The sequence below is a fragment of the Callospermophilus lateralis genome, chromosome 2, assembly GCF_048772815.1.
Source record: "Callospermophilus lateralis isolate mCalLat2 chromosome 2, mCalLat2.hap1, whole genome shotgun sequence".
NCBI classification, from domain to species: Eukaryota; Metazoa; Chordata; class Mammalia; order Rodentia; family Sciuridae; genus Callospermophilus; species Callospermophilus lateralis.
Window position 1 is genome coordinate 38833584 of NC_135306.1, and position 23888 is coordinate 38857471.

At 37.1% G+C, this 23888-nt stretch overlaps 1 protein-coding gene across 3 annotated transcripts in view; it reads left to right on the plus strand.

The window, feature by feature from the left end:
* Rigi (RNA sensor RIG-I) overlaps positions 1-23888 on the plus strand; it is an 82085-nt gene extending 58197 nt beyond the window's left edge. For 2 of the 3 annotated variants that reach the window (XM_076845923.2, XM_076845921.2), the window contains exons 10-18: positions 1534-1638; positions 4978-5135; positions 6240-6375; positions 8774-8922; positions 11076-11166; positions 15281-15448; positions 16529-16680; positions 20898-21041; positions 23120-23888. In XM_076845923.2, the coding sequence (XP_076702038.2) occupies positions 1534-1638; positions 4978-5135; positions 6240-6375; positions 8774-8922; positions 11076-11166; positions 15281-15448; positions 16529-16680; positions 20898-21041; positions 23120-23428 (1412 nt within the window). In that variant the 3' untranslated portion in view covers positions 23429-23888. The remainder of the gene's footprint in view (positions 1-1533; positions 1639-4977; positions 5136-6239; positions 6376-8773; positions 8923-11075; positions 11167-15280; positions 15449-16528; positions 16681-20897; positions 21042-23119) is intronic. The other variant, XM_076845922.2, reaches the window with a different exon arrangement.

The following is a 23888-nucleotide window of genomic DNA, read 5'->3' on the forward strand; positions in this document are numbered from 1 at the left end:
GTGGTATCCAAGAACAAGCTCTTGGGAATTTTTAACACTCTCTGCTACCCCTAGTTCAGGGTGATTTACATGAACACTGAACTTTGGCCTTTTATTTGTTTAGGAGAAAATATTTAACCCCAAACCTGGGAAATAGTCACATAACATTTCCAGTCTTTCTTCCTGAGTTGTCTTCCCTCCCAATGGATGAACATTAGAAGTGGCCTATAAGGAGCAAAAATTTCTACTTTGGCTCCATAAAACCCAGATAAAGGTCCTAGCAATGTGAAGGAGATGATGAGAAAATCTAAGCAGGTAGAAAGCCAAAGGCTGGGCCTAGTCCTTCCCTGTGCTCCATGCCTGAGCCAGGTACTGTGTGGTCATCATCGTTTAAATATATATCTGAGGGCTGGGATTGTAGCTCAATGGTAGAGCACTTGCCTAGCATGTGTGAGGCACTGTGTTCCATCCTCAACACCACATAAAAATAAATTTAAAAAAATAAAAGTATTGTGTCCGTCTATAACTAAAAAAAAATATGTATCTGATAAATGTAGTTGAAATTATCTGAATTCACCTTCTTTGTCCTCAAAAGATCAGAATATTATCTTTAAAATAAGATTGATGCGCAAATGTTTGTTGTTTATTGACTTTATTATTATACTAATCCTGCAAGGACAAGAGAGATTCAGGAGATACACCCTTGCTCTCTGAGCAGCACAGGACTGTATGAGTCTAAGGCAAAACAAATACTTAGGTGATGGGGGGACACGGGTAAGTTCCTGATGGGGAACAATCTGTAAGGAATGGAGAGAAGGTACCCAACGTTTTAACATGTATAAATTTCCTTGTAATCTGGCCCCTCCAGCCTTCTGAGCCTCCTCTCTTCCCAAATCCCATAAACCCAACCATGTTGCATTCCTCTGGGTTCCCACACATGCCATGAGCTTTCTCCCTTTGAGCTCTTGCCCATGCTGTCCTTTCCCCATAACTACTCTTGCTCCTTTCTTTCTTCCCATATTATTCAACAACACTGCCTCCCCCTAAAACATTAGATATTCTTCCCCTGTACTCCATGGTACCTTGCCCCTACTTAGGTTACAGAACTCTCTATGAATGCAGCCCTCTATGGAGCATGGGTGTGTTCTTTTCAACTCTCTATCACCAGAACATAGCACACGATAGGCAATTAATAAGATTCTGCTGAAAGAATACAACGATGTGTGGACACTCTTGGGGGCTGGGTAGGAAAGGAGAACAGCAAAGCACAGACACAGGATTCGAGCTTGCCACTTGCAGAACAGGAGGGCTTTGGCTTGTCAGAGGTAACAGGGCAGCTGAGTGAGAAACTAAAGCATGGGGAACAAATGTCAGAGTCAATGTGGTGAGCAATAGGGAGCCAAGTTTTTTGAGCATTTGTTGTACGATTAAGATCATCTGCCAGTGAACTTGGGATCTCTAATTTTCCAGAGGAAGTAAAAGGTTTGGAGATACCCACATTGAACTATGATTTGTTCTTCCCTAAAAATACTTACTTGCCTTTGATGGTTCTAGTTTCCAGGAAAGTGGAATCACGGACTACCAACAAATTTAAATTCATCGTATCTCAGCTGATGAGGGACATAGAGAGTCTGGCAAGGAATATCTGTGCAGAATTTGGTGAGTTCTCTTAACTCTCAGTGAGATAAGTCTCATATATTGTGTCCCTTCCATTGGAATAGCCATAGAGCATTCACTAGTGGCTTTCCACTTTCTCTTTCATTTAGACAATGTCAACACCATATTTTTTTAATTTAAATTTAATTTAATTTAATTAATTAATTTATTTTTAGGTAGACACAATATCTTTATTTTATTTTTTTTTAATGTGTGCTGAGGATCGAACCCAGTGCCTCACGCATGCCAGGAGAGCGCGCTACCACTTGAACCACATCCTCAGCCCCATATATGGACTTTCTTAATCATAGGTTATTCAGGAGCCTAATAAGTTCTCCTTTATTCTCTCTTGCCCGTTTTTCTTTTTAAATCTCGTGTAAATTGTTTGGACATGCACACCTTAAAAAATAATTTAAATCAGTTCATCAGCTTTCTTGACCTTCCAAATTAGCTTTCCATACTGACTTTCCTATTCACATAACATGAAACCACCATTTTCCCGCTGGTGATTAAAACCTAGAGATGATTAAAAAAAAATTTTTTTTTTAGTTGTCAATGGACGTTTATTTATATGTGGTGCTGGGAATCAAACTCAGTGCCTCAATCATGCTAGGCAAATGTTCTACCACTGAGCCACAACCCCAGTCACTAGAGGTGATCTTTGAGATATATATATATAATTTTTTTTTTCATCTGAAACTCCCTCATGGAGTAACCAAGTTCTGTCCTTCCACTTTTTATTCATTATTCCATTCATGAAATATTTATCGTTCTAGGCACTGGGCTAGGCAACAGAAATATTGAGATTAAAGATAAAGTCCCACAAAAGAGAGAGAAATAGAGAGAGACACACACAGAGACCCTGACCTCAACTCAAGAGTCAAATAATGGAAATCTGATACAAATGGTTGCCATGGGGTGAGAAGTCTCACACTGGGCAGCAGAGTGTCCTGGACTGGGAAGGGCTTTTTGAGGACCTAATGGCTGAGAAAATTCTTGAGGAAGTCAATCATGTCAAGGAGAGAAGCAAGTGAGGTTGGAAGGATAGCAGGCAAGGAAGGAAGAAAGAACACAATGAATTCTAGGAGCTTTTTGCTTTTACCTTTCCTTTTCTTACCAAGCTTAACTTAGGACCCATTCTAATAGCCTTATGGTAATTTTCCCACCTTCACTGTCTCTTCCATTTCATGTTCCATTCATTGGTTAGTCTTCTTGACATACCAAGTTTATGTTCATATAGCCTTTTGCCTAGGAAATAATTGTTGAACTCTAATGCGCATGGACAATCTGCTTCCCTTTATCTTTACAATTCCAACTTGGATTTAGCAGTTGCTTGAACATGTTTATTCATTCTTTCAGTGCCAAGCAACGTACTAGGGAATACAGTGTGAAATCCTGAAGTGTAGCTTCTGTCCTCATGAAATTTCCAATCTAAGGGTAAAGCCAAAATTAAGTAGTGAAGCTTCTGGGTTGTCTGGGTGCTGATCATCAGCTATGTTTCAGGCAAAGGGAACTCAATCTGCAAAGGTCAGCAGACTAGAGAAAGTATAGGGAATTCCATTTGTCCTATAAAGTGAAAGAAGGGAAGTGGAGTGGCTAGAGGTGAAAATTAAAAGTAGGCCAAGGCCAGACACCAGAGAACCCTGTTCACCCTTTGTGAGTAGAGGCACTAGCCTGTTTTTACTATAATGAAATACCTGTGACTGGGTAACTGATAAAGAAAAGAAACTTATTTAGCTCATTGTTTTGGAGGCTAAAAGCCTAAACAAAATGGCCCAGGCTCTGGTGAAGGTCTCATGGTGGATGGCATTGGTGTAGGAGTACATGTGAGAAGATGAGATCCCATCTCCAGGCAGGAAGCCAGAGTGGAGCCAGGGAGGGGCTTCTTCTTTTTTTAACAACCCTCTCACAAGAACTACTTTAGTCCCTTCTAAGGGAAGTGCCTCCTCCTAGGCTCCATCTCTTAACATGGCTACACTGGAACTCATCTTTCAATGCATGAGCCTTTTGGTAGACGCTTAGCCATATCTAAACCATAGCACCAGGGTAGGAGTTTGGCTTAAGGAATCCATTAGAGGCGTTTATGCAGTTGGGTAGCATGGTTTCTCACTTGAAAATTTGTAAACTCCCTCTATTTTCTGGGTGGGGAAAGAATTGAGGAAACAAGGGAAGAGGTGGGGAGAGCAGTTCAAGGTCATCTGGGAGCAAGGTGACATGGTGAAGTGGCAGAGGGAGGGAGAGATGGGGTGGAGTCACATGATTTTCTACTTTCTTATTCTGCTAACCCCTGGTACATTGCCTTCACCCTTTCCTTCGTATCCTTTCAGTTGGTCATTTCCAAATTGCTTAAGTTGTTTTTACACCTAACCTATTCAGTAAATACTTGGTGGTTCATCTAGTTTCTGTTGGCCATCTTGTTTGTCACTGGGGCTAGGAAAGAGGCATGTTACATGTTAGAGCAGTCTCCTTTTTCCTCTTACTAAAAATGAATGGATGAGGGGAATTTTAATGTACTGTGCTCATCTGGAGGAGCCCCAGAGAACTGATATGTTTCAGGCAAAGGGAACTCAATCTGCAAGATCAAACCATTTGAAAACAGCCCAGGCTTTGCCTTCCTTATCTTTTTATCCTCAGCCCTAAACAGAGCCTGGACCATAGCAGACTCTGTTTTTGAACCAAGGAATTGAGGCTTAGCTTAGGGGATGAAGGCATACAGAGGCGTCCGTAACATGCATCTCTTGAGTTCCTGTTATGTCTGGCCCTCCTGTTCTGTTTGACTGCTCTCTGGAGATCAGGTGGCCTAAGTTCACAGCAAAGCAGAGCAGGCTGTGTTGAGTCCTGAATCTCCTGCTTTTATACACCCTCTGGTGAAGCTCTTGAGACCTGTTATTTTTACTCACTGCTTCTTTATTTTTAAAGGTAAAGTCCCCTCCCACCTCCCAAGTCCATTGTTGTATCTCTGTGATCCTTTAGTTGTCATAGACAATAGAATTAGGGCATCAGACACTCTGGGTTTGAATTCTGGCCCTCCCCACTCTTTCATCTATGTGACTTTGGTAAATTACTTAGCTTTCCTGAACTTCCTATAAACAACTATAAAGTGTGATCTCTACCTCATGAGTTTGTGAAATTATGAAAGTAAGGCCCTGTGATTCTTGGTACATAGTTAAGGACTCAGTAAATAACCATATGTACACAGAAACACACTGCTTAAGGCTCAGACTGTTGCAGGAGGCATGCCCTGTTTAAAGATAGTAAGAAAGGAAATCAGAGCATGGGACATGCTAGAACCTTAAGTGATTGACCATATGGCACAGTGAAAAGCTTTTTTTTCCTCCCTAGGAAACTTATTTCAAACTCAAAATGGGGACTTTGGAACACAGAAGTATGAACAACGTATTGTTGGAGTTCATAAAGCAGGCATGGTGTTTCGACTGCCAGACAAAGAGGAAGAGAGCAGGATTTGCAAAGCACTATTTCTGTATACTTCATACTTGCGGGTATGTTACTTCTTTTGAAAGGCTATTTTAGTCATAGCACCCCCTGGGAGCTGCACTGTGGTAGCCGAGAGACTATTAACATTTATCTCATCCTCTCCCCAAGAGCTCATTTAGGAATCTTTGATTTGAAAGGAAAGTTCGGAGCCAGACATGGTGGTGCATGCCTGCAATCCCAGCGACTTGGGAGGCTGAGGCAGGAAGATTGCAAGTTCAAGGATAGCGTCAGCAACTTAGCAAAACCCTAAGTAACTTAGTGAAACCCTTTTATAAATAAAATATAAAAAGGGCAGGGGAGGTGCTCAGTGTTTAAGTGCCTCTGGGTTCAATCCCTGGTGAGGCCTTATTTCTGAAATGATAATAGTGGAGGCAACAGGACTGAAACTTGACCATCACTTCAGCAGTCCCATGTTTGACATGGTTGGGAAAAATTGGGTGATGATAAGAGGACATTTTCTTGATATGTGACCAGTAGTAGCCATCTTTAAAGCCTATGTGAGTCCCATTGCCTGAACTTGTGATTTCTTGCTTCTGATAAAGCCCCGTGCTCAGAAATCTAGGGTCTCTGGTTAACAGAAGCCGAGGAACAACAGTAATAATCATCATCTTTGCTCATAATGCCACTGAAAATATTTTAAAATGCATTCAGTTAGCATGTGTTTGTAGAATTTTAATTATCTTAATTGAATTGGTATAGGTGGTCAGTAATGTCATTGTAAAAGGTGTATTTATGATTTAGAAATTCAACTTCAGAAATTAAGTTGAATGTTTGAATTATAATGTAGGTGTAGAAGTTGATATGCTTTTGTTATTACTTTTTATGATATGGATTTTTCATAGTTTCTCTACCTGCCCCCTCTTGCCAAGATGGAGTTTTAAAATTGAAAGTGCTACTAATTACTTAATGTTTCTAGCTAATTGAGATTTTTAAAAACTGTATTTGGCTCAAATTTTGATTATAGAACCATCAGGGAACATTCATCTAAAAAACCCAACTGAAATAGACTTAAAAACGAATTCCTTGTTAAGGGCAGCTAATTGAATTTAAGCCGGGCAAATATGTTAGACGATGGAAATATATTGAAAATCAGTTTTTATTTTAAACAGAAATATAATGATTCCCTCATTATCAGTGAGGATGCACAAATGAAAGATGCTCTGAATTACTTGAAAGACTTCTTCAACAATGTCCGAACAGCGGGATTTGATGAGACTGAGCAAGATCTTACTCGGAGGTTTGAAGGTGAGGGGTGTTTTCTGAGAAGGAAGCCACCAGAGTCTGGTAATTCTGAGTGGTAACAAACAGACATGGTGTTGTATTTAATATACATAAGTTTGGTGGTGCTCAGGCAGTTGTACTGGGTTTAAGAAGATATTATGGGTCTGGGGTGTAGCTCAGTGGTAGAGTTCTTGCCTAGCATGTGTAGGGCAACAATTCAGTCCCCAGCACTCCAAAACAAAATAGTGGGACTGGCTTCAGTGAAATTTCATACCTATGGAGAGAATCGGTTGCTTAAACCATTACCTATTTGGAAGAAGGAAAAAAGCAGAATTTGCAAAGTATAATTCTCATAGAGTTGATGACATTTTTTTTGTTTAACTTTCAGTGATTTTTATAAAAGTTTAGAGAATACAAATAAGTATTCTAATGATCTTTAAAGACTATATGTATATATACCTCTATATGAAGAGGAAATCAAAATGACCCTTAATTCGACTGCCCTCATATTATTACCAAAAATATGGAAACATATAAAGTGAAAAAATTTCTTCCTCTTTCTTTCAAATTTCTTTTCCCAAAGGTGATCATGGTTGTTGATCACCTTGTCCTGGACTGAAGTATTCACTACACATATGTATTCCTAGTGGTGTGCTGTGCTGATAAACATTTAACAGTTTTCTGGGAAGAATGTGTGCATATATTATACATAAGTTTGATATAAATTTTATTGATATAGAAGCTATATAGCATGCAACTTACAAATAATAAATACAATCTCCTTGATTGTAAATTCTACATAGCCAGTTGACTTGTATAAATGGCTTTTAGTGGTTTTGTAGAATCCTGGTACTCATTACCAACTTATGGTTGTAGCTAACAGACAAATATACTTCCGACATGGATGTTGGTATATATTTTCATTAATGTTGGGAGTAAGATGGAAATGAAACAACAGAGACATTGAAGCTTCACTTGTTTGTCAAGGATCTGAGCAATTATTTTTTGTTCTGAATTGGACAATAGCTTTTCAAACCCTGGGAGATTATGTTTATTATTATGAATATTATTATCAGTGTACTCTTAATAGCTAAGTTTGATCTGCATAATTTTCTAATTGCTTTCATAAGTCTAGATTGTCAAGAAAATAGATCAAGCACTGATTTTCATTGTTTCCTGACTTTCCTGATATCAGTACTCCCACTGTCATCAAGTTCAAGCCACCAACATGTTGTCATCAAATGAGTGACCAAAAAACTGAACAGTAGCACACCATTCTGTAGTATCCCTACCCTACAGACACAATAGATGTAAATAATTTAAGAGCATATTATAGTAAAAAGTAATAAAATAATTAAGAGATATGAGTGTGGGCTATTTATTATCTTCATTTTTAATATGTTATTGAGTGGCAAATGTATATCAATTATATAAATTTTAATAATCTTCGTATTTAAAGCTAGCTCATGCAACTCTCAAAAATTTAACAATTGACTATCAGTCTGGTATGATCTGGCTCTTGCACACCACAGCTTCATTCATACATATATATGTATGTGTATACACACACACACACACACACACACACATACACACATATATGGCACGGTACTGAATATACTATCTTGTATTTTGATTTTGTTTTTTTGGTACCAGTGATTGAACTCAGGGCACCTGACCACTGAGCCACATCCCCAGCCCTGTTTTGTATTTTATTTAGAGACAGGGCCTCACTGAGTTGCTTAGTGCTTTGTTTTCCTGAGGCTGGCTTTGAACTCTTGATCCTCCTGCCTCAGGCTCCCCAGCCCCTGGGATTATAGACGTGCAACACCGTGCCTGGCTGTATTTTGATTTTTTAATCTAAAATATCTGTGAAACCATTATGTATGTATTAATCCCTTATAAATTTTTAAAAATATTTTTTAATTATAGATGGCCACAATATATTTATTTATTTATTTATTTATTTTTATGTGATGCTGAGGATCAAAGCCAGTACCTCACATATGCCTGGCAAGTTCTCTACTACTAAGCTACAGCCCCAACCCAATCCCTTATTAATCTTAACAACTGACATGTATAGCCCATCATGATCTTTTGAACTGTTTCCTACCTTTTGGGCATTTAGGTTATTTTCTAAATGAAATTATTGTGACTATTCTTGGAGATATCTTCCATAATTTTCTAAATATAGTGGTATTTCAAATTCTTAGATATAGAATTATTGTATCAAAAGTTGTGTGAGCTTTGTGTTTTAATGGATATTGCCAAATGACCTTCCTAAAATGTACCAACTTATATTGGTAGTTGTTTCTTAGAAAATTTTGGTCTAAGATTGAGAGATTAACTGAACTTTTAGGTCACGATGTGTTATAAACTTTAAGAATTTTGAAGCCATTTGTAAAGTGTTCTCCATTTGCAGAAAAACTGGAGGAACTAGAACGTGTTTGCAGAGATCCCAGCAATGAGAACCCTAAACTCAACGACCTCTGCCTCATCTTACAAGAGGAATACCACTTATATCCAGAGACCAGAACCATTCTTTTCGTGAAAACCAGAGCACTTGTGGATGTAAGCCTTCCTTTTTCTTGTGAATGACAAATTGGCCTAGTACCATGTAAAAGACTGCCTTTTCCTCACTGCTTAGCAGTCAAGTATCCATATGTGTGTGAGCCTGTTTCTGGGATCTCTATTCTGGTTTTCTGTTTGTTTATTCTTACATGAATACCTCACTATCTTAATCACCCTAGATTATAAATCCTGATACCTGTGGATTAAGAACTTCATCTACCCACACAGAAAATTAAATTCTAGCCATTCTATGGATGTGTAATGGTATCTCACAACAATTTTTATTTGTATTTCATTAGTGATTGAGATGGCTAAACATCATTTATATGCTTTTTAACTTTGTTGGGGTATCTGTTCAGTTTTTATTTTTTGGTGCCCATTTTAAAATTGGATTGTTTATCATCTTATTGAGGTTTTGAATATTCTTTTTAATGTTCTCACAAAAAGTCCTCTGTGAGACATGTGATTTGAAAATATTTTCTTCTGGCTTATGCTTCCGCTCACCCCGCCCCCTGCCACCCAATTTTCTTAACAATAGCTTTTGCAGATTGAAAAAGTCAAAGATTAGTTTATCAATTTTCTCTTTTCTGGATTTTGCCTATGGTATATCTAGGAATTCTTTGCTTGTTTAAGGTCCCCCCGATTTTCTTTGTTATCATTTAGAAGTTTTATAGTTTTACATTTTATATCTGGGTCTGTAATCCATTTTGAATTTTTGTATGTGGTTCGAGGCATGGGTTGAGATGCTTTCTTTTTCTTTTTGAATATGGACATCCAATTGTTCAGCAATGTATGTTGAGACTCCTTTCTCTATTGAATTGCCTTTGTAACTTTTTTTTTAACCAAAAAAATCAGTTATCTGTATTTGTTTGGATCTATTTCTGGATTCTTTTCTCTGTTCCTTTGGTCTGTCCATTCATCCATCCATCCATTCATTCATTCCACAACTGACTTGATTACGGTAGCTTTATGATGTCGTGAAATGGAATAGTGTAAGTCTTCCAATTTTTTCTAAGTTGTTTCAGCCATAATCTTTTGACTTTCCATATACATTTTAGAATTAGATTGTCCACATATATGAAAATGCTTGCTGGAATTTCACTTGGAATTGCATTGACTGTATAGATAAAATTTGGGAAGAAATGGCATCTTAACAATATTGAGTCTTCTAGTTCAGAACCATAATATATATCTTCATTTATATAGAACGTTTTATTACTTATATGTTACTAAGTAACAAATTAGTCCAAATTAATGCTAGGGAACAACAAACATTTATTATCTTAACACTCATGGATCAGGATTCTGGAAAAAGCAGCATTTCTGGCTCAAGGTCTCTTGTAGAATGCAGTCAAGGTGTTGGTCATGATTTCAGTCATCTTGAGGGGAAGATCAACTTCTGAGCTTTCTTATCATGGCTATTGACAGGCTTTAAAAGATGTGCTTCCAAGTTTACTCATGTGGGTCTCTCCATCAGGCTGCCTCACAACACGGCAGCTGGCTTTCCCTAGAGTGAGTGACCCAGGAAAGGTTGAGAAAAAGAGGGCCTGATTTGGAAGCCACATTCATTTTATAAATTCTTTTTTGAATTTGTATCTCATCAGGTCTACTGTACTTCTTAGAAGTAAATTATTAAGTGAAATTCACTCTTAAGTTGAGGATTTGAATTTAGGAGATGGAAGTCACTGAGCACTACCTTAGAGGCTTCCACTGTGTTTTCTTTCATTTGTTTTACCAATGTTTTGTCATTTTCTACATAGAGACCCTGCATGTATTTTGTTGGACTTTTACCTAGGTATTACTTTTGGTTACATTATTATGAATGGTACTTTTAACATTTTTTTTCAAATTCTAATTATTTGTAGTATGTAGAAGCACAATTGATTTGTGTATATTGATTTTTGTGTCCTGCAATTTTGCTGAACTCACTTATTACTTCTCTGTACCCACTATTTTGAACTTTATTTTTTTTGCTTAAGATATATTTTGGCAGTTAAACCAGATAGGTCACAAAAATCTATACCACTAGTCTGTATTATTGCATGGATTTCAAGGTTTATCAGTCTGATATCCATCTGTATACTATAAATCTTTTTTGTTTATATAAATATATATTTCAATATTGAATTAATAAAGAGAGTTTTCATTTTTAGGCTTTAAAGAAATGGATTAAAGAAAATGCTGCACTCAACTTTCTAAAACCTGGTGTATTGACTGGTCGTGGCAGAACAAATCAGAATACAGGTACTTATATATGTAGTAAATTACATTTAGTATACTATCTATATAAAATACATAATACACATAAATTCTTTTTAAATGCTTCTATCAGGGTTCAGTCAGAGAAGCAAAACCAGTAGGAGATTATACATATATATGGTATATGTATGTGTATTTTTATGTGTACACATACCTATGCATAACCTAGAGATTTCTTTGTTGTTGTTGTTTGTCTTTAAGATTTAATAAATGTTTTACAACTTTGAAATACAGTCACATAGTAGCTTTTTAAAATTAGTATTTGCATTGTCTCTGTAGGTGGTTATAAAAAATAAAAAATAGAATGAAAACTTAGAGCCATGAGAAATGTCACAGAAGGAATTGGCTTATACAATTGGGTTGGCAAGCAAGTCTTGAGATCTATAGGCAGGTAGACAGGAAGGGAAGATCAGAATCAGGTTGAAACCCTGCAAGCATGAACTATTTGAAGTCCCTGAGCTCAGGGAGGGCCGAGCTCATTGCTTCCCATCCTGTTCCCTTTAAAAAGTTCACCTGAATAGGTCAGGCCCACCTAGAATGAACTCCCTTTTAGTTTAAGTTAAATTCAACGGATTGTGGATTTTAATCACATCTGCAAAATCCCTTCTCAGCAGCACCTAGATGAGTAACTGGGAACTGTAGCTCAGTTTCACTCAGTTGGTGAATTAGAAGGCCATCACACTGCTCAAACACCACAAACACTAGTCTCTTTGCTGGTAGACAGTTGCTTCCTCTCATATGTCCAACCAACAGAGCCAAAGTTGTTTTCCAAATACTGGTTGAATGTATCCCTTTCCTTAAACTCTCAATCAGCAAATTTAAGATTAACTGAAAATACAAATATTCTGTATTATTATTATTATTTAAACTGTTGACATATAGCTTTTATGTATATTATATATATTATGGTATAAAAACAGTCAAAGGTGACAATCCTGAAGTCTAGCTAGGGTGGTCAAAGGATAAAAGGTTTCTCTGTTACCATCTGAGAAGGTCCTAGATGGCCAGCTCTCATTCTGACCTCTTCACAGCTGTGCTGCCTGCCCTCTAGAGACTATTTCATGACCTACAATGATGGGCTCTCACTCTGCTCTTCTTATTGAATGTTGTTTGTAGTAAGCAACTTCTCATCATCCCATCATCTTGATCCTCAGTCGTTGCTCTTATTCTTTCCCCATATATAATTTCTAAACTTTTGGAATATGAAAAGGAGATTCATATTTTGAAACTGTGACTTATCAAGTGAAGTACAGCATCACCTTAGTGTGGTTGGGATTCAAAGTTCTCTGCAAATGATTCCAACATGAGTTTTCTGAGTAGGCATTCCAAAAATATTCTTACTTTAGAACTCCCTCTGTGTCAGGCGTTGTTCTTCTCCCAAGCAGCCACCATCCTCTGAAAATGAACAGAGACGCCCTTCTTCTACATTTCCACAGCATCCATTCTACCTGTTTCATTGCTCACCTCATGGAATCACAGCTTCCTATTTATATCCTCCTACAAAATGTGAGCTCCTTATGGATAAAAGTGGAACCTATAACCATTTTGCTGCTATCTGACAAACCATGATCTATGATTACTAAATAAATGTTTAATGAATGGATAGATAGGTTAAGATGATTTGGATAGATGGGTGAAGATAATTTTGACTAAATATTTTTTTTCTGGTCTGTCTTCTTCTTGTTACCATTAAACTAGAAAAATCGTGAGCTTTTATAACAAAACTTCAGGTAGAAGATAAATGTCAGTTCAGTTGGCTAAGTCTGAATATTTACAAATTCCCATTCCTATTGCCTTTTGATTTTCTATTTTGTGAAGAAGCAGGTTATTTAATCTATGCTCATTTTCCTCATCTGCCAAATGGAAAAATAATAATATTCATTATAGCTCATAGGGTTGATGTGAATAGCAAAATACAGCTTATTGCCTGATTTTGAATGACTCCTGAGCTAAAAATAAGATTTACATTTTTAAATGGTGGAAAAAAATCAAAAGATTTTTTCATGTCATGAAGCAGATATGAAATTCAAATTAAGTGTCTATAAAAAGTTTTGTTGGAACACAGTCATGTTCATTTATGTATTGTCTGTGGCTGCTTTCACACTGCAGTGACAGTGTCGAGCAGCTGTGACAGCATGGTCCACAAAGCCTAAAATATTTACTAATAAGCCCTTCATAAAAAACGTTTGCCAACTCCTGGTTTAGAAATGCCTGGCACATAGTAAGTGTTTAATACAGATTCAATATTAGCTTCTCACATATAGACTTCACGTATAGACTTCTCACAGAGTGGTCCACATGTACTGTTTCATTTGTTTGGTGTCAGTTTTACTGAGAATCCACGGATTCAAAAGAAATAGAAAGTATGTTTATATCTTAAAAAACAGTAATCTGAGTAAAGAAACCCAAAAGTAAAATCAAATAATTAGGGATTAAATTTAAGTGAATTTCTACAAATAAAACCGATTGCACTTGAGTTTTCATGACTTGGAATTACAAATAATTCATCAACTTGGAAAATGGTCTTTGTACAAACTGGATCCCATGGCCAGCTAGGTAAAGGAGATAATATTACTTTCCTCTGCTTGCTTGAGGTGGGGCTTTTCTATGAAACATTAAATGGAGATCAGAAGATGATTCCACTAAAACTTAAATGCCGATGGGTCTTTGGGGCCCGTAAAGTTTGAACTTAAGTGTGCGTATTCTTTCTCACCATTTTGGGTGTTGCCATGATCACGTGAACTGGGCAATTACCACATCCTAACTTCAGTCTATATAGACAATTTAAATGTAGCCTTCAAGATCATACTGCTATAGGATATCATGGAAACATGTGGATATCTTAGTCGAGGTCCTTTCTTTCTCCTCAGTTAATAGAAATCTACTTAGCTAGTCTGAGCAGAATGGGGGCCAGCTACAAGGATGCTCAGGTCTGTATAGGAAGTGCACTTAGGCTTCACAGACATTTACAATGAGACTGGGAAGTCCTCTGATTCCGTATGTCTGTTTCATTCTTTTTTCTTTACAGTTGCTCTTCCATTTCTTCATTTAAGACTCCCCATACCTTCCCAATTTACTACCTGTCTCTAAAACCCAATCTCAGAATCCAAGAGGGAGAACGTGGCCCAACATGATTGAAGTGCTTATTTCAACCCAGGAACTGCTATTTATCATCCCAGGGTGTCTCTACTTCCTCTACCATAACCTTATTTAGTCCATTGAGGAGATACGGCAAGAGTATGGATGATTTTTAGGGTCAGTTTTGGAAAAAACGAATACACTGCTTTTGTCTGTATGTCATTAATGAGAATTAGTCATAGGCACTCCAAATGCAAGGGAGGCTAGGAAGTCTATTTTAGCTGTGTGCCCAACAAGAGAAGAACAGATAGACAGATAGTGTTTTCTCTTTCCTGGAGAAACAATACGACTACTGGTGAACAGCGAGTGCTGTCTCTTTGATTGAAAAACATAATACAACTGCAGCTACCCAGAGTTTCCTCCTCAGAGCATGAGAGGAATTCTCAGACAACAGAAGGCAGGGAGTGAAGAATACTCCAGGAGGCACACTATTTGGGCATTAAACATAAGTTAAAGAAATGAAACTACTGCTTGCTAACCTGTCAGTTTACCATACCTCTGGAACTGTAAGGCCCTCATCTATAAAGGGGAATCATGTCACAATTCCTTGTTCATCTAAAAGGGCCTTGTGAAGTTCCAGTGAGTGCAAAAGTATGAAAATGTTTTGTCAGCTGTAAATTCCTGTTTGCATGTAAAAGTGTTATTGTTAGTTGATATTTTTGCAAGAAGGTATTTGTTTTGGAACGATATTGTTGAAGCCACACAACTAGTAAATGCTGCAGTTGGGATTTGAACTGTTAGTGTTGTCGCAAAGTCTCAGCTTTTAAAGGTCTCTCTAAATTTCCTCTCTAAAACTGGCATAAGAATAGATCCTAATGCTTATGGTTGTTGGGAGATCAGGAATATAAAGCACTTATTATAGTACCTTGCATATAATGTGTATTCCATAAGTAGTTGCTAGTTTTTCAAGTGGAAAGTTTTCTCTTTGGTGAGTTGTGTAATGTCTGTTTGCTTGATACAGGCATGACCCTCCCAGCACAGAAGTGTGCACTAGATGCATTCAGAGAAGATAAAGATAATATTCTGATTGTCACCTCAGTTGCTGATGAAGGCATCGACATTGCTCAGTGCAATCTGGTCATCCTGTATGAGTACGTGGGCAATGTCATCAAAATGATCCAAACCAGAGGTGAGAAAAACTGATACAGTTCCTATATGGCTCCCACTGTATTTTGTTTGGTGTTTGTCATTTTGGCCTATTTCCTCTACTGAATGAGGTTGAGTATACAATTGATGGTACAGGGGACTCAGGTATGTGGCTCAATTGTGACTTGTTTGGTCTGGATTGGGTGTTTACAGTTGTGCCCATTAATTTGTACCCTATAGTGATTCTGTTCATAATGATACTGCTTACTTGCCCAACACTGACATATTTGTGAAGGGATAATTCCAACTTGGCTTGAGACTTGGCCAGTGTGTATCTTTCTAACTGGGCTGGTGCTCCCTGTGCTCCAGAGGAGATTCTTCAGAGTTCTGTCCCACCTGGACTAGAGAATTTCCCAACTAGCCTACTTCCTTTTCCCTTTTTTCCCAATTTCTATGACTACCATATTAATTTTCCTGAAAAACAGCTCTGAGCACGTCACTGCCAGTACAGAAACTCTAATATTTCCCCATTCCACTTCATGTTCAAGTTTTCAAAATCCAGGACCCACTCACCTTTCCAATCTATTTCCCATTCTTCTTCCCCTTCTTTCATTCTCCATTTCAGCCAATCAGACTTCATCATTTGCTGTTGAAAGTATCGTTAGTGTACTGCTACTATTTTTACTTCTTCCTCTGCATCCATCTTACCTGTCCCTAAGTCCCCCAGCTAGAATAAGATCTTTGAATGCCCATAGCCCTCTATGTCTATCTTTGTTCTGGTGATTGTGAACATGTCATTGCCTAAAAGGCTCTTGAGGAAGGACCTATTCATTATCATCTTAGAATCATGCTCAGAGTCATACAAAGGGTTCATATTGAATTATCTTTTAAGTGGCATTTCTGATAATAAGGCTATACAATCACACCGTGCCATTGGAGACCCTAAGAGAGGTAGCCTGAGGTGGGCTCCTGGTTTATCCATATGTTTAACATGCAGGTGAAAGCAGGATTCAGTGAACCAAAGTTGAAATTTTAGGAATATCTCTGTCCTTTTGTTTTTGTGTTCTCATGATATATGAGTTTTAAGTCAAAAACACCAAATAAAATATATATTTTCCAATAGGCAGAGGAAGAGCAAGAGGTAGCAAATGCTACCTTCTGACTAGTAATGCTGATGTAATTGAAAAAGAAAATATAAACATGTATAAGGAAGAAATGATGAATGACTCCATTTCAAAACTTCAGACATGGGATAAAATGAAATTTGAAAAAAAAGTAAGTCAAATTTTCATCTGACCATAAATAACAGAAAACATGAACAGGGTTTGTACCTTTTATCATATTGTTCAGAATTTTTGTGTTAGAATAGTAAGTTTGTTTTTGTTCCACAGTGAACATTAAATTTACTGGGTTTTGTTTTGTTCTGTTTTGTTTGTGGTGCTGGGGTTTGAATCTGGGGCTTTGTACATGCTAGGGAAAGTGTTCCACTACGGAACTACATACCCAGCTAAATCTGTTATATTTTAGGGTCAATGAGATTAAAATATCTGAAGTTCTGTTTTTAGATCTAAAAGGCAAACAGAGCTATATTTTCTTTCAAGTGGACAGTTCTTGAGGACCACATCCTGACACTGCATGACACAGCTCTCCTTTGTTTCTTCCTGAAATCTCTCTGCCATCCAAAGTCCTCTGAGAGGAGCTCACAGGTCACTGGGCAGATGCTGGAATGCCTACATGTAGCTGTGGACAATAACATATACCTTAGAGTGGCACATTTGTTCAGAGCAGCCTCTTGGTAGTAACCCTCATTCTATTGTAATTTCCTTTGTACCACAGAAACATGAAATCAGATTGGAGAAGTCAAGAAACTGCCATGCAGGCATGCTTACCCACACTTTCTCTAGACCCTTTGCAGAGATTTTCATCTCAGAAACCTTAGAAGCACTGAATACTGCAGGACTGGGGAAGAGTTTTTGAAAATACTCAGTGTTTCAAATCTCAGTTTTGCCAGTTGCATTGTGACCTCAGGCAGCTACCCTGTCTTAAATAATCAATCTCCTCACATGTCAAGGTGGGAAAATGTTTTTTTTTTTTTTTTAACTCTCAGGGAAGCTATGAGAATTAAATGAGAAATATGTATTACTTAGCACAGTACCTGGTATAAAATATGTGCTCATATGTGTCACCAAATAGAGGTGTGAGGCATAGTTAAACTTCATTACGATGAACCTTACAACTCAGTATACTAATTCTGTAGTGTCCATAATTGCAAAAAGGTCATAATTTCTATGCCAGAAAAAGTATTTGGAAGCAATGATTTAAAACAAATTAACAATTATTTTTGGATAAAATTACAACTTTATGTCAATGTTTACTCATTTGAAAAACATTTCTTTCTTAAGTTTGGAGACTAATATGTCTAAAACCACCTTTTCTACATTTTCACTCTTAATTTTACTGACAGGTTCTTGTTTCACTGAGTCAATAAATGTTTTAAAATCCTATTGAGTTTTAATAACCATGGCATAATTTTTATCTCTCACTGAATTACAATCCACTTAATAAGACACTCGTGACGGAAGCATGTCTGTTGAGAAAAGTGGAGACTGGACCAGATGTAGACTTTTTTTTTTTTTTTTTGTGGTAGCTGGCACACCAAGCCAAGGTGTGGGGTGAGGAGACAACCAGTGAAATATCTAAGAAATGGTAAAGAATGAGAGGGATTAGTGAGGCCCTAACTTAATAAGACCCTGTCTCAAACAAAACACACATAAAAAAGGAAAACACTGGGGATGTAGCTTAGTGGTTAAGCACCCCTGGTTTCAATGCCTGGTACCAGTAAACAAAAACAAAAAACCAAAGGGATCCCAGAATGAGTGGAGCCAGGGGTCACTGGTAGCTGGTAATTGAGGCAGCCGGGAACCTGGAGTCTTGATGCCATTCTGTCCTGTCATAGATGACCAGCCTAGTTGCTCTGTTTAGAGGGGGAAGATTTTGCTTTCAAAGCTTAGTAGAACAAAGTAGGAAAATCTTATATTCCTAAAATTAAAAGGAATTGTGGTTCTTGGGGTGAGATTCCCTTTTGTGGCATTTAAGGATGACTTGTGGTTGAATTCGAACACTGTGGTCCTGCATTTCAGCTTTAACAGAGAGAACAGAAAGTCTGGAGCTCTTTTGGGCAATCTGCTGGGAGTCTGTACACTTTCTTTCCTGGCACCCCCACTGCATTGTCCATGGTCTGTGGTGTACAGCCTGCCATCACTATAGCACTCTGGCTCCTGTGGGATTCTCTGGTTACTGTGCAGCAACTTAACATGTGGGCAGTCCAGAGGTACCCAAGAATTTATCTCCGTGGTGGAAACTTCAGGATTTGGTCCTGTTTCATTGTAGAAGAGTAAGGTATAAAGGGTATTTTGAACTGTTTTGATTAAAGTGGTATCTGAAAACAGGAAAATGAGGAAAGCTCCCTTCTTCATGGAGGATAGGACATAAAATAAAGTTTCTTTAGAATGAAGAACTTCCAACATGATGTGTTCCTATGACTACCCACCATCAGAAGTCCTGAGTTTTGCTTTTCTCCACCTCAGTGCATAGAGCAAGGCTTCCTTTCCAACCCTGGGTGTGTGTGGGAGGAGGGACAGTACACCTCAGATTTAATACTTATTTTGAACCTCTTTACCCAGTTATTGACTTCTATTTAGTTTTAAATATAATATAAATAACTTTGACCTATTAGGGCTATATTTACTGCCAATATTAACATTTAAAATACTTGAGATTGTACATAGTTTAATTAGTATATGATTAAATGTCATCAGTTATAAGTGAATTTAAAAAACAATTGAATGCTTAAGAAGAGAGTTTATATTTATATCCCTCTCCAACCCTCCCTCTCCTTTTTCCATACCCCCCTCACCTGTTATGGATCAGCATCAACTAATCAGAGAGAACATTCTTTGGTTTTTTGAGATTGGCTTATTTCACTTAGCATGATATTCTCCAACTCCATACATCTACCTGCAAATGCCATACTTCTAATTCCATTGTGTATATATACCACAGTTTCATTATCCATTCATCTATTGAAGGGCATCTAGGTTGCTTCTACAGTGTATCTATTGTGAATTGAGATGCTATAAACATTGATGTGGCTGCATTACTATACTATGCTAATTTTAAGTCCTTTGGAGTGGGATAGCTGGGTTAAATGGTGGTTCCATTCCAAGTTTTCTAAGGAACCTCCATACTGCTTTCCATATTGGTTGCACCAGTTTGCAGTCCTACCAGCAATGAATGAGTGTGCCTTTTCCCTCTCATCCTCACCAACACTTATTGTTGTCTGTATTTTTGATAATTGCCATTCTGACTAGAGTGAGATGAAATCTTAGTTTTGATTTGCATTTTTCTAATTACTAGAGATGTTGAATAATTTTTCACATATTTGTTGATTGAATGTATATCATATTCTGAGAAGTGTCTGTTCAGCTCTTTAGCCCATTTATTAATATATTTTCCAGAAATATAGATTGTTTGTTTTTTGAGTTCTTTATATATCCTGGAGGTTAGAGCTCTGACTTGTGGGTGGCAAAAATTTGCTCCCCAAACGTAGTCTCTCTCTTCACATCATTGTTTGTTTCTTTTGCTAAGAAGCTTTTTAGTTTGAGTCCATCCCATTTCTTAATTCTTGATTTTATTTATTGTGCTCTAGGAGTCTTGTTAAGGAAGTCAGGGCCTATATTGATATGATGAAGATTTGGGCCTACTTTCTCCTCTATTAGGCACAGGGTCTCTGGTCTAATTTCTAGGGCCTTGACCCACTTTGAGTTGAATTTTTTGTATGGTGAGAGATAGGGGTTTATTTTCATTTTGGTGCATATGGATTTCCAGTTTTCCCAGCACCATTTGTTTAAGAGGCTATCTTTTCCCCAATGTGTGTTTTTGGCTAGTATAATTGTATTTATGTGGGTTTGTTTCTGTGTCTTCTATTCTGTACCACTAGTCTACATGTCTATTTTGGTGCCAATACCATGCTGTTTTGTTACTATAGCTTTTTAGTATAGTTTAATTTATGTATCTGAATGGATTTCTAAAATTTTACCAGTTACTAAGTGTGAAACATGGTTCACATGACTATTTCATGAATATATTTAGTCCTTTTATGGCAACTTTGAAGAAGAAATTGAAAGACTAATTGGAGGCCACAAACATTGACTAACAGTCAAGAGAGCCAATAAACATTTCCATGTGATATTTATAAACAAAGCAATATAAGTAGATATTGTCTATTCATAGGTGTATATGAATGATTATATATGTACTTACGTGTGCTTTTATTTACACATATGTTCATTTATAAACAAAACAATATAAGTAGATATTGTCTATTCATAGGTGTATATGAATGATTATATATGTACTTACGTGTGCTTTTATTTACACATATGTTCATTATACTTAGACTATGTTTATGAGGCTCTTCTTTTGGCACATAGGTTCACAGTATACAGATACATGATAAATTCATCAGAGATAGTCAACCCAAATCAAAACCTGTCCCTGATAAGAAAAATAAAAACCTGCTCTGTGGAAAGTGCAAAACCTTGGCATGTTACACGGCTGATGTACGCGTGGTAGAGGTAAGCAGCCTTTTATAAGAGCATCTGGTTGATTTTTAGCATAAGTTAAAACTTGATGAAATATTTATGTTAAGATTACTATTTTTTTCTGCTGTGGTTCATGTATTAAAAAATACAACATCTTGCTCATGTGGTAGCTATAACCGTTGATATAGTAGAGAGACTAGTGGTCATTGTGGGCTAGGAAGGGTAGTGAGGAGGAGCATAAGAGGCTAGATAACAGGTGCAAAGTAGAGTCAGGAGGAATACATTCTCTTGTTCTGCAGTATAGTAGGGTGGCTAACAGTGGACAACAATTATTAAATATTTCATAAATCTTTTTTATAACAAAGCAATGATAAATGTTTTAAGGAGATGAAAATGCAAATTACCCTAATTTGATAATTATACATTGTACTCATGTGTTGAATTATCTCACTGTGCCCCATAAATACCGTTGTTGTGTGTCAAGGTAAAAATTACTGTCTTTTAAATATTATGAAGCTCTTCAGAATAATGGTTGTGCTAAATGCAGTGTAGTCTCAATTAGATCCTAGAATAAAGAATTTTAGTAGAAAATCTGTAGTTTAGCTAATAGCAATACACAGATATTAGTTTCTTAGTTTTATGGTTTGTAATATGTTAGCATTTAGGGAAACTGGGTCAAAGGTATACAAAGAATTTTCTAGGAATTTTCTTGCAACTTTTCTCTAAGTCTAAAATTATCCCAAAGTAGAATTTTATTTAAAAATACGATTATGAAGCTTATGTAGTATAATAAAAGTGGAAAAAATAAACTGGATACAAAACTATAAATATGCTATTTTAAAAAAATCTGGTTTTAGTTGTCAATGGATCTTTATTTATTTATATGTGGTGCTGAGAATTGAACCCTTTGCTTCACACATCCTAGGCAAATGCTGTACCACTGAGCTACAACCCTAGCCCAATATGCTATTCTTATAGTTGCATGAAACAATAATACCATGGGGGGGGCGGGTACCTTTGTAAACGATATTAAAAGAAAGCCAAAATGTTATATTCTGATGATGAGGTTCCGTGACTATTTTCTTCCTACGATTTTATTTTCTAAACTTTATGGGATATGGAACACTTTTCCAATGAAAACAAAATGTTCCTTTTCTAATGTGACACGTGCAAGTCGACCTTCTGTTTTTTTATTATTGTTTTTTTCCTTATAAATAAAGGATTAGAAAAATCTCCAAAGACAGGGCTGGGATTGTGACTCAGTGGTAGAGCACTTGGTGAGCATGTGTGAGGCACATGGGTTCGAATCTCAGCACAGTATATAAATAAGTGAATAAAATAAAGGTACATCAACAACTAAAAATATATATAAAAGTAATTTTTAAAAAAATCTCCAAAGACAAACATTGAGTGTAACTTGCTGCTGATGGAGAGCAGGTTGAGTGGCTGGGCTAGTCAAGAGATGAGTTATTACTTGAGAGTTCCTTTTGGTCTTCAGAAAATTAAACCTCATGAGCCCAACTGTTTGGGCGAGAAGCATATTATGAGTGATACTAAATTCCCCTGCCTTACTTTAGCTGTAAAAGGTCCTTTTAGCTTCAATTTTTTTTTGTGATTTTTTTTTTCTTGACAATGGCCATTTTAGAGTTTGTATTCCTGGAAGACTAGATGTTGGAGTTGCATTTGTTTCTGTGCAGTTTATTGTAAAACTGACTGTATGAGTGGCCGATGGACATACCGTCCATGGTGTTCTCTGGGGCACACTGATCCTTTGCTGTTGTTCCATGTGTCCTTCGGATTGTGCCTGTCCTTTCATGGACCAATTTAACACTCCACAGATCTTCAACAACTATGTCTTTTGTTTCTGAACTCAGAATATGAACTTTTAGGGGGTAGGTTTCCTGGAAATTTCTTAATCTTCCTTTTCATGAGGTACCCAGTGGCACTTAATTTAGGCCTAATGTGGCCTTCAGGTGATTTCTTTTTGAAACTGTGAAATAAGTGGGATTCCATCTGTTCTTCATCTCAGATTATTGTGGAGTATTTTATCTTAAATCACAATTATGGATTGCTTCTAACATTTTCTATATTGTTCCAACTATTCATTTTAGACATGCCATTACACTGTGGTTGGAGATGATTTTAAGGAACGCTTTGTGAGTAAACCACACCCCAGACCGAAGAGCTATGGGGGTTTTGAGAAGAAAGCAAAGATATTCTGTGCCAAAGAGAACTGCAGACATGACTGGGGAATCCACGTGAAGTATAAGGAATTTGAGATTCCAGTCATAAAAATTGAAAGTTTTGTAGTGGAAGATATTGCAACTGGAGTTCAAACACGGTACTCAAAGTGGAAAGATTTTCATTTTGAGAAGATACAGTTTGATGCTGCAGAATATCCCAATGACTTCAGGGCCTAAGTCTTTAGCTACAGGGAATGGTGAGTGAAGAAATTAACCCTGTGGGTAATCACCCATTGCTTGTGCCTCTATGAAGGTATTTTACACAAGGCTTATACTGTATTGCACACTCTCAGTTAACTTCACCTTCTGTTGGTTTTGAACAGTTTGTGCTACATCATATATGCAAAACACATGTGAGTGAATTCTCATACATTGCTGCTGCAAATAGGCACAACCACTATGGAAAGAAGTATGGAGATTCCTCAGAAAACTTGGAATAGAACCACCATTTGACCCAGCTATCCCACTCCTCAGTCTACACCCAAAGGACTGAAAATCAGCATACTACAGTGATGCAGCCACATCAACGTTTATAGCAGCTCAATTCACAACAGCTAACCTTTGGAACCAACCTAGGTGTCCTTCAATAGATGAATGGATAAAGAAAATGTGAGATATATATATATATCTATATCTA